Here is an 11,509-nt window from a genome sequence, read left to right on the forward strand (position 1 = left end):
AATTTGCACACGCATGTTCTTCTTCTCCTCCTCTTCTTCTTGCTCCTCTCTCTTCTTCTTTAAGAATTTTTTAACTATTTGTTTAAATTTGAATCGAATTCGGTTTATAATTATTTGTGAATTAAGTTAGGTTCACTTGATATTACTTTTAAGTATTCACCAAATTTGTTATTCTTTAAGAGATTCAGTTCATCTTTTAGTTTAATTGAGTTCATTTGCATGCAGAAATGAATTGAAATGTGTTTTTCTTGCTGATTGAATATTTATTACTTTTTGTTCAAATCTAAACCGAATTTAGTTCATTTATGAATTGAGTTAGGTTCACCTGATACTACTATTAAGTATTCACCAAATCTGAACCAAATTCAGTTCATTTCTGAATCCAAATGAACTTCAATTAAAAGGAAAAAAAGAAAAAAGAAAAAACGCAACAAGCACGCAACAATAAAAAAAATTACGATCGAGAGAAAACAAACAAAGAAGAAGAAGGAACGCAAAGAAAAAGAAAGAAGAATAACGCGAAGAAGAAGAAGGAATGCAAAGACGAAGAAAGGGGAAAGCGAAGAAGAAAAAGGAAGAATTAGAAGACGAAACGAAGACGTAGAAGCATTATTAAAACGTTTGTATATGCACGCTAGTATAATAAAAGTAGTTTTTGTTGAGTTTGAGCCTGTTTGATTGAACTTGAATGCCAAAATACTTAAATGTATAGTTGGGCTGAATCTAAAATTCTATTTATCCTTCCAAATATAAAACTAACTAAAAGAAAGTATCATATGGAAAACTTAAAAAGATTAAAATTAAAATTTCAAATTAAATAAAAAGACATTAAATACTTATATCCATCTTCTTTTTTTTTCGAAAAAGGGACTCAAACTGATTTTCTGGTAAATAGTATCACAAATCAACTTTTAAATAATTAATTTTAAAAATTATTTTTTCTGTTAAATTTTTTTTTTAATATTCACCTCATGCTTCATATCACTGCCTATTTTTTCCTTTTTCATTCTTTCTCGCTCTCGCTCTCACACCAACAAACACCTTACCACATCTTTTTTCCACTTTATTTCTTCTTTTATCTGACCTTTGAAGTTTTTTTATTTCTCAATTTTCATATGTCACCACTTTGTTCTTAGCTTTTTATTTTGATGTCTTTTCTCATTTTTTACTCAAATGTAAAAATTTATGATAAACACTCTAAGTTATATTGGTAAATTCTCAGATAAAGACGCCTAAAACGTCTTTTTTTAAAGATATTTTCATGTTGTGTTTTAATTGGTTTCTGTATAATTTATTCGGTGTTCTTCGTCACATATTATTAAATTCCTCAAAAGATTTTCTTTCCAAAAACAATAAAAAATATTTAATTTGGACTAAAATAAAAAAGGTAATAGATTAACTATTAAATTTTTTTTAAAAGATTATATACATAAAAAAATATATCACATTCATCAAAATATATATATATATATATATATATATATATAACAAGCTCAAGTCTCTTTAAAATTTTTATAAATAAAAAAATAATTAATTTACATTCGTACAATATATAAAATAATTACTATATTATAATATATATTATAGATTAAGATTCACTAATTTAATTTTTTTTATTTTTAATATAAGCATTAGAAATAAATAAAATTTTTATAACTAAATGTAGTGTAACAAAATATATATAATATTAATTAATTCTCAAAAAATTTTAAAAAATTTAAAGGTTCTTGGTTCTTGGTTCGAGATCTTGTGGAGACATTTTAAAAAAAAAAAATTAGAATTTTTTAAGAACTAATTAATATTATATATATATTGTTACACTATATTTACTTATAAAAATTTTATTTATTTCTAATGCTTATATTAAAAATAAAAAAAATTAAATTAGTGAATCTTAATCTATAATATAATAATAATATAATAATTATTTTATATATTGTACGAATATAAATTAATTATTTTTTTTAATAAAAATTTTAAAAGGCTTGAGCTTGTTATATATATATATATATTTTTGATGAATGTGATATATTTTTTTATGTAAATAATCTTTTAAAATAAATCTAATAGTTAATCTATTATCTTTTTTGTTTTAGTCCAAATTAAATGTTTTTTATTGTTTTTGGAAAGAAAATATTTTGAGGAATTTAATAATATGTGATGAGGAATATCGAATAAATTATACAGAAACCAATTAAAATACAACATGAAAACATTTTTAAGAAAAGACGTTTTAGACGTCTTTATGTGAGTGGCCTCCTAATTTTATAATTAGTACAAAATTTTTAATTGACTCTTCATTTTTAATAAAAAAAAATCGATTTAAGCACTTGTCACGCCACTCTTATTATAGATTATAAGATATTTTTTTTAAAGCAAGTATATATTTGTTATAAAAATATCAAAAATTGAAAAATAATCTAATATGATTTTACCCTCATTATTAATGACCCAAAAATTATGGTCTCTATGAATTCTTGAATATCGATTCACATTCTTTTCTACATAACCATTTAAATTTTTTTCTAAAAAATTTTTTCTCCCAATAATATGTTTTAGATTAAATTTTTTTAGTTGTTTTTTAAAATATGTTTTTATAATGTCCTTCTAAACCTACTTGTAGTGCATAGACGTTAATTAATCAGATGAAAAAGACCTTTTTTTAGTACAAATTTTATAATAAGCATTTGATCACTTATTTTTTTTATATCTACCATATCATTCTTCTACTCTTTATCCACAATAATGCCTACCTCATTTTTATTTTATATTTTTTGTATACCATAGTTTAAATCAAAAATATCTAATTCTCTTGTCTTCATTCTCACCCACTTTATTGTTTGCATGCATATAATCAAGCTAAGGACGGACCTACATTGATGGAAAAGGGAACATTTGTTCCCACAAAATTTTAAAAAAAAAACACTAATACTTATATATATATATATATTTGTTTTAAAATAAAATTGTCTTCCATTTGCCCCCACAAGGTTTAAAAGAAACACTAATACTTATATATATATATATATATATATATATATATATATATATATATATATATATATATATATATATATTTGTTTTAAAATAAAATATAAATAATTTTTTATATTTTATGTTAAAAAAATATTTTGTTAAACTTAACATTTAATAATAATTATATTGTTAAATTTGATTTAGCATAAAATAAAAAATTAAATAAATAAATAAACTCAAAAAAAGTGATAATTAATTTTATTATATTAGTTAATTAGCTGATAATTAAATTAAGTTATATTAACTTAGTCGTCCACTTAAGCAAGTGTTGTGAGTTCGAATTTCGCCTCGTATATATAATAACTCATTGGCCCTTTTAAATGAAATTCAAATTTTTGATAATTAATTCTTAATTTGTTGGGTATCGTAAGAACAAAAAAAATATATCTATACCTAAATTTTATTATATTTTTGCTCTCACAACTAAATTTTTCTGGGTCCGTCACTGCATATAATGTTAATCTTTCTTCTTGCCTGCTGTCCACCACCTCTATATACTGAGGTTTTTTTTTCTATTAGTGTGCTTACATTTTATGTTTCAAAATACAATTTTATGTTGTCTAGTTATATTTTACTTTTTTTGGTGCAATTATTTACCTTCATTTGTTCATAAAAATGTGAGAACATTTGTTCATTTTGTACTATATTCGAGCGATTTTTTTATTTATAAAATAAAAAAATTATTATTTCTCCTACATGATTTTTGTATTTTAATTCTCTAAATACGATTTTTTTTTTTTTTTTGCATTTAAGTAAGTTTGCCCAACTCCCGCAAACTTTATAAAAATGGGCAAGTTCGCCTAATCCCGAGCGAACTCCTTTTTAAGTTTTTTCAAAATCGCATTTTTATTCCATTATCATCATCTCCAAATAGTATATAAATCTACAAATAGTATATAAAAGTACACAAAAATACACGGACAACAATCATGGCTTCTTCAAGATTTTTTTAATTATAAATGAAAAAAATAAGCTATATTTAACAATGGCAACCATTATTATCGTCTCTAAAAATACATAAAACCGTGACCATAGACCCCTTTAGGCCACCCCCAAATCTATGACCATAGACACTTTTAGGCCACCCCCAAAACCGTGACCATAGACCCCTTAAGGTCACCCTCCAACACCGTGACCATAGACCCTTTTAGGTCACCTTTTTTTGTAAAACCGTGACCATAGCCCCTTTTTGGTCACTGTAAAAAACCGTGACCATAGACCCCTTTAGGTCACCCCAAAAACCGTGACCATAGACTCTTTTAGGCCACCCCCCAAAACCGTGACCATAGACCCCTTTAGGCCACCCTCCAAAACCGTGACCATAGACCCTTTTAGGTCACCATTTTTTGAAAAACCGTGACCATAGACCCCTTTTGGTCACTGTAAAAAACCGTGACCATAGACCCCTTTAGGTCACCCCTCAAAATCGTGACCATAGACCCTTTTAGGCCACCCTTTTTTAAAAAACCGTGACCATAGATACTCTATGGTCACCCTTTCCAAAAAAACCGTGGCTATAGCTTTTTTTTTTTGTCACCCTAAAAAACCGTGACCATAGAGGGTCTATGGTCACGGTTTTTTACCGTGACAAAAAAAACCGTGGCCATAGACCCAAAATGTTGTAGTGAATTGAGTTAGGTTCACCTGATACTACTATTAAGTATTCACCAAATCTGAACCAAATTCGGTTTATTTCTGAATCCAAATGAACTTCAATTAAAAGGGAAAAAAAAAAGAAAAAACACAACCAGCATGCAACAATAAAAAAATTACGATAAAGAGAAAACAAGCAAAGAAGAAGAAGGAACGCGAAGAAAAAGAAAGAAGAATAACGTAAAGAAGAAGAAGGAATGCAAAGACGAAGAAGGGGGAAAGCGAAGAAGAAAAAAGAAGAATTGAAAGACGAAACGAAGACGTAGAAGCGTTATTAAAACGTTTGTATATGCACGCTAGTATAATAAAAGTAGTTTTTGTTGAGTTTGGGCCTACTTGTTGAACTTGGATACCAAAATACTTGAATGTATAGTTGGGCTGAATCTAAAATTCTATTTATCCTTCCAAATATAAAACTAACTAAAAGAAAGTATCATATGAAAAACTTAAAAATATTAAAATTAAAATTTTAAATTAAATAAAAAGACATTAAATACTTATATCCATCTTTTTTTTTTTCGAAAAAGGGACTCAAACTGATTTTCTGGTAAATAGTATCACAAATCAACTTTTAAATAATTAATTTTAAAAATTATTTTTTCTGTTAAATTTTTTTTTTTAATATTCACCTCATGCTTCATATCACTGCCTATTTTTTCCTTTTTCATTCTTTCTCGCTCTCGCTCTCACACCAACAAACACCTTACTACATCTTTTTTCCACTTTATTTCTTCTTTTATCTGACCTTTGAAGTTTTTTTATTTCTCAATTTTCATATGTCACCACTTTGTTCTTAGCTTTTTATTTTGATGTCTTTTCTCATTTTTTACTCAAATGTAAAAATTTATGATAAACACTCTAAGTTATATTGGTAAATTCTCTTCTATAATAGTTTTATAGTTAGTACAAAATTTTTAATTAACTCTTCATTTTTAATAAAAAAAATCGATTTAAGCATTGTCACGCCACTCTTATTATAGATTATAAGATATTTTTTTTAAAGCAAGTATATATTTGTTATAAAAAGATCAAAAAATGAAAAATAATCTAAGATAATTTTACCCTCATTATTAATGACCCAAAAATCATGGTCTCTATGAATTCTTGAATATCGATTCACATTCTTTTCTACATAACCATTTAAATCTTTTCCTAAAAAATTTTTTTCTTCCAATAATATGTTTTAGATTAAATTTTTTTAGTTTTTTTAAAAATATGTTTTTATAATGTCCTTCTAAACCTACTTGTAGTGCATAGACATGAATTAATCAGATGAAAAAGACCTTTTTTTAGTACAAATTTTATAATAAGCATTTGATCACTTATTTTTTTGATATCTATCATATCATTCTTCTACTCTTTATCCACAATAATGCTATCTCATTTTTATTTTATATTTTTTGTATACCTTTAAATCGAAAATATCTAATTCTCTTGCCTTCATTCTCAACCACTTTATTGTTTGCATGCATATAATGTTAATCTTTCTTCTTGCATGTTGTCCACCACCTCTATATACCGAGGGTTTTTTTTCTATTAGTATGCTTACATTTTATGTTTCAAAATACAATTTTATGTTGTCTAGTTATATTTTACTTTTTTTGGTGCAATTATTTACCTTCATTTGTTCATAAAAATGTGAGAACATTTGTTCATTTTGTACTATATTCGAGCGATTTTTTTCATTTATAAAATAAAAAAAATTATTATTTTTCCTACATGATTTTTGTACTTTAATTCTCTAAATACGATTTTTTTTTTGGCATTTAAGTAAGTTCGTCCGACTCCCGCAAACTCTATAAAAATTTGGCAAGTTTGCCTAACTCCGAGCGAACTTTTTTTTAAGTTTTTTCAAATTTGCGTTTTTATTCCATTATCATCATCTCCAAATAGTATATAAATCTACAAACAGTATATAAAAGTACACAAAAATACACGGACAACAATCATGGCTTCTTCAAGATTTTTTTAATTATAAATGAAAAAAATAAGCTATATTTAACAATGGCAACCATTGTTATCGTCTCTAAAAATACATAGGTATACCGGAATAAGCCATATTTAACAAGGATTTTTTTAATTATAAATTAAAAAAAATATAATTCCCAATGGAATAAGTCCGTGTATTTTTGTGTACTTCTATATACTGTTTGTAGATCTATATATTATTTGGAGATGTTGATAATGGAATAAAAAACGCTGATTTAAAAAAAATTAAAAGGAAGTTCGCCGGGAGTTAGGCGAACTTACCAATTTTTAAAGAGTTTGCCTGGAGTCTGGCTTAAATGCAAAAAAAAAAAAAAAAATCGTATTTGACGAATTAAAGTCCAAAAATCATGTTGGAGAAAATAATAATTTTTTTATTTTATAAATAAAAAAATTCCTATATTCGAGTATTAGTACCGTGATTCTTGCTCATTTGACATTATATTTGAACCATTAATGCATTGCTTTCAAACAATAACCTAACTTTAATACAATAATTTGTTTGATCTATGTCATGAAAATTATTAGAGATTTTATCTTGGCTGTCGAAAGTGTAACATAATATTTTTCCTTTATCTGAGTTAGCTATATAGTATAGGTGGAGTTTAAATATAATTTCAAATAAAAAAAAAAGAAAATAGATATAAAAGGAGAGAGTGTACATATAGTAACAAATTATAAACTAAAAAATTAATTGAATTTGATTATAAAAATTAATTTTTAATTAAGCTCTTTGAATTTGTATAGTTTATTTAAAAGAGTTCCTAGGTACGGATACAGTGAGATACACACTCAATCTCTCTCTCCCTCAATTGAAAGATATTAATAATTTTAAATTTATAAAAAAAATAGAAAAAAATGAGGTAGAGATCATATTAGATTATCAGACTGATTTTAATTTGATTCACACCATTCAATTCCACATTGGGAGAAGGCAACATTAATGGTTATACATCTAACACTCCCCCTCAAACAAGAGCCTCTTTTGGGTTTGTTTGATTTTGCATAGGCCTTCTTTTCTCTTTTATTTGCCTTATGCCACTTTTGGGGTTCACCAAGGATCGAACTCTTGACCTTTCGGACATAGAGCTCTGATACCATGTTATGAAACCACTCATCCCAAAAGCTTAAGCTGATGGGAGAAGGCAACATTAATGGTTATACATCTAACACACATGACAAGTGAAAGGCATAAATGATTGTTAAACAATTTGAATATTATATATACTCTAAATTCTTATAATGGTATTTAATTAGTTAAACCGTGCCTCACGAGTTATATGGAACAAAATAAAATAATATAGCATTCATTGACATCGCATTATATATATACACGAACGCCACATATCATGAACCAAGCAAATCAAACTGAGTTCATAATACACATTTAAAACTACCATAAGCCACTTACACACCACCATCTAGTTTCTCTCCTTTCCGAATTCACATATGGGTTTTGTTGCATCAAGCGATTTCGATGTGAAACTTGAGAAACAAGAAGAAGATGGCTTCTTGATTGCAAAAATGGCATGTTCAGTTGTGGTTCCAATGGCTGTGAGGACCACAATTGAGCTTGGTGTATTTGACATCATGGCCAAAGCAGGCGAAGGTGCAAAGCTTTCAGCAAAAGACATTGTGGACCACATTGGAGCCAACAACCCTGAAGCAGCATCAATGTTGGATCGTCTTCTTAGGCTTCTTGCAAGTCACTCATTACTGCGTTGTTCGGTTGTTGAACATCCAGAAAACCCTAATAACTTGCATCAGAGGCTGTATAGCCTCGCACCTTGTTCCAAATGTTTTGTGAGTGATGCTGATGGTGTGTCTTTGGGACCCTCATTGTTGCTGTCTCTTGATAAAGTCTTCTACGAAAGCTGGTGTGTCATTTATGAAAAATTTATAGTAAATATTTAATTAATCCTGCTAGGGCTAAATTAAAATAACCGTCTAGTGGTACAATAAACGTGGAAACTCAGGTGCAATCGACTTCACGTGAAGTTGATATCTGAAAGTCATTAGATGATTTGACTGATTTGACTAAATTTTCATCTAACGGCTCTCAGGTATCAACTTCACGTAAAGTGGACTTCACCTGAGTTTTCACCCTGAGAGCCGTTAGATGATTCAACTGATTTGACTAAATTTTCATCTAACGGCTCTCAAATATCAACTTCACGTGAAGTCGACTTCACCTGAGTTTTTATCTACAATAAAAGTTTTTTCTATTTTTTATTAACAGATTTAGGTATAGGATTCCATTCAGCCCAAGAGTGAAAACTAATGATTGGTTATTAGTATAAAAAAATATACATTAAAATATAAATTTTATATTAAAAATAAATTAAAATATATATATATTTATATTCAAATATATAATAATTAATTTTAGTGGTGAATTTTTAATTTGTGTATAAATAGTATTTTTATATTTTAGTGTTATTATATCTTATCATCACTAATATATAACCAAAGATGAATTAAAGTATTTTTAACAAAAATAGTATTTTAATCTACATATCTATGGTAAGTAAATAGGAAATTGTTTGTGACTTTGTGGTTTGTATCATCAGGAATGAATTGAAAGGAGCTATCCTTGAAGGAGGAACACCATTTAATAGGGCTCATGGCATGCATGTCTTCGAGTATGCAAAGGTTGATGCTAGGTTCAACAAGGTTTTCAATAAAGCAATGCACAACTCCTCCACTGTATTAATGAAGAGGATTCTTGATGTCTATAAAGGCTTTGACCACATCAATAAACTAGTGGATGTTGGTGGTGGTGTTGGGGCAATTATCAAATTGATCACTTCCAAACACCCTTATATCCATGGTATCAATTTTGATTTGCCTCATGTCATAGAATGTGCCTCAGCCTATGATGATGGTATGTGTGATACTTTATTGTTTGTTTGATTTTAGTCTGCCTTTTGATTTTTTTTTTTAAACTTTTATTCTTTATAAAGATTCAATGATTCTTTAGATATTGATTCTAAGATATAGACAATAGATCAGAGAAAGCAATACAGAAAGAAGTATATAATTGTTCAATTTAATTTATTATATTTTTTTCCTTTTAAAGTAAATATTCAAAAAATAATAATGACAATAATTATATTTTCTAATAATAATGTTGCAGGTGTGGAGCATGTGGGAGGAGATATGTTTGAGAGTGTTCCAAATGGAGATGCCATTTTCATGAAGGTGTGAGGAATATATATTATTATGTGTTTTGAGCTTTTCATTATTTAATTTTCTATTAATTTGTTTATTATTTGACGTAATTAGTGCTAAGAATTTAAAATCCACTCTAGAAGAAAAATGATTGGGAGTTCTAATATTTTAATTATCTTCCTAACTTCTAAATAAAAAAAAAAAACTTTGATTTTTTTTATCCTTTTTATGCTTTTAAAAAGAATATTAAACTATTAATGCTTCGAAACACAGACACTTTGTTGAGTTACTGTATTCGTGTGTTAGACACATTTCGGACACGACACTCACCGACACTCGTCCGACACGCGTGTCTGTTGTGTCCAACCGTGTCTTAATAAAAAATAAAAAAAATTTCTCCGGACACGCCTAAATACCATCACGTGTCAGCGTGTCCAGTCTTATTTTTAACATATATTTTTAAAATAAATATAGATATAGTATATATTATTATTTATTAAAATAAAAAATATTTTAAATACTTGAAAATAAGGCATTAAAAATAATTAAAAAATTTAACTTTTTTTTAATATCAATAAATATCAAAATATCATTACAATTTATCTAAAAAATATTTTATATTTTATATGTATGCGTGTCCCGTGTCATGTAGAATTTTAAAATTCGCGTGTCGGTGTGTCCTGTGACGTGTCGTATCCGTATCAGTGTCCGTGCATCATAGTTTGCGTACAATATTGTTGACAATTAAATCTAATCAAATTGATCTAGTATTAACAAAAATCATTCTCATCACTCTTATTTACTCAAATTTTATTGTTCAATTTGGTTAGATTTGATTGACAAAAAGATTTATTATACATGTAACAATTTTTCTTTAAAAAATAACATATATATTTAAATTTATTATTTTTTAGATATTAAAAAGATAATTAGGAGAATGAATTAAAACTTTCAATTATTATTATTATTATTATTATTATTGATCTAAATTGAACCCCTTTTTTAACATAACTACATATAAACTTAAAAACTCATTGTAATCATTATTAGTTATATGGTAGAATACAACATCCACTTAAAATAAAACGTCATGTTGTATAATTGGCAATAAACACACGAAAAAGACAAGTACACAAAATTGTGATTCACATAAACAATAATTATCATATTATCAAATATTTGTTGAACCGGAAATTTTGCAGTGGATACTTCATGATTGGGGCAATGAAGATTGCTTGAAGATATTAAAGAATTGTTACAAGGCTATTCCCAACGATGGAAAGGTGATTGTGATGGACACAATTCTTCCTACTGTTCCTGAGGACACATCTTCTGCCAAGAACGCTTTTAGAAATGATGTTATCATGATGACTCAAATGCCCGGAGGATTTGAGAGAACCCAACAAGATTTCATGAACTTGGCAAATGGATCTGGATTTAGTGGCATAAAATTTGTGTGTTGTGTCTCTAGCTTCTGGGTCATGGAGTTCTACAAGTAATTCTATGCACATGTACAACTATGTATTATATTATACATATTTGTATCTCAAATGTTGACACAATAATGTGTCTTGTTAATTAGTTGTTTCAATTGAATAAGTGTGTCTGTTTGGACGTCATATCTTTTGTAAGAAATAAAATTACATATTATTAATTGTTTTAA

At 27.2% G+C, this 11,509-nt stretch overlaps 1 protein-coding gene across 1 annotated transcript; it reads left to right on the top strand.

Moving 5' to 3' along the window:
• Positions 1 to 8,031: 8,031 nt before the first annotated feature.
• LOC107609676 (isoflavone 3'-O-methyltransferase 4) lies at positions 8,032 to 11,509 on the top strand. Its single transcript, XM_016311690.3, has 4 exons — positions 8,032 to 8,552; positions 9,246 to 9,559; positions 9,812 to 9,876; positions 11,049 to 11,509. Exons 1-4 carry the CDS (start codon positions 8,125 to 8,127, stop codon positions 11,343 to 11,345), a joined length of 1,104 nt encoding a protein of 367 aa, XP_016167176.1. The 5' UTR covers positions 8,032 to 8,124; the 3' UTR covers positions 11,346 to 11,509.

This window comes from Arachis ipaensis, chromosome B7, assembly GCF_059453495.1.
Source record: "Arachis ipaensis isolate K30076 ecotype BB chromosome B7, ASM5945349v1, whole genome shotgun sequence".
NCBI classification, from domain to species: domain Eukaryota; kingdom Viridiplantae; phylum Streptophyta; class Magnoliopsida; order Fabales; family Fabaceae; genus Arachis; species Arachis ipaensis.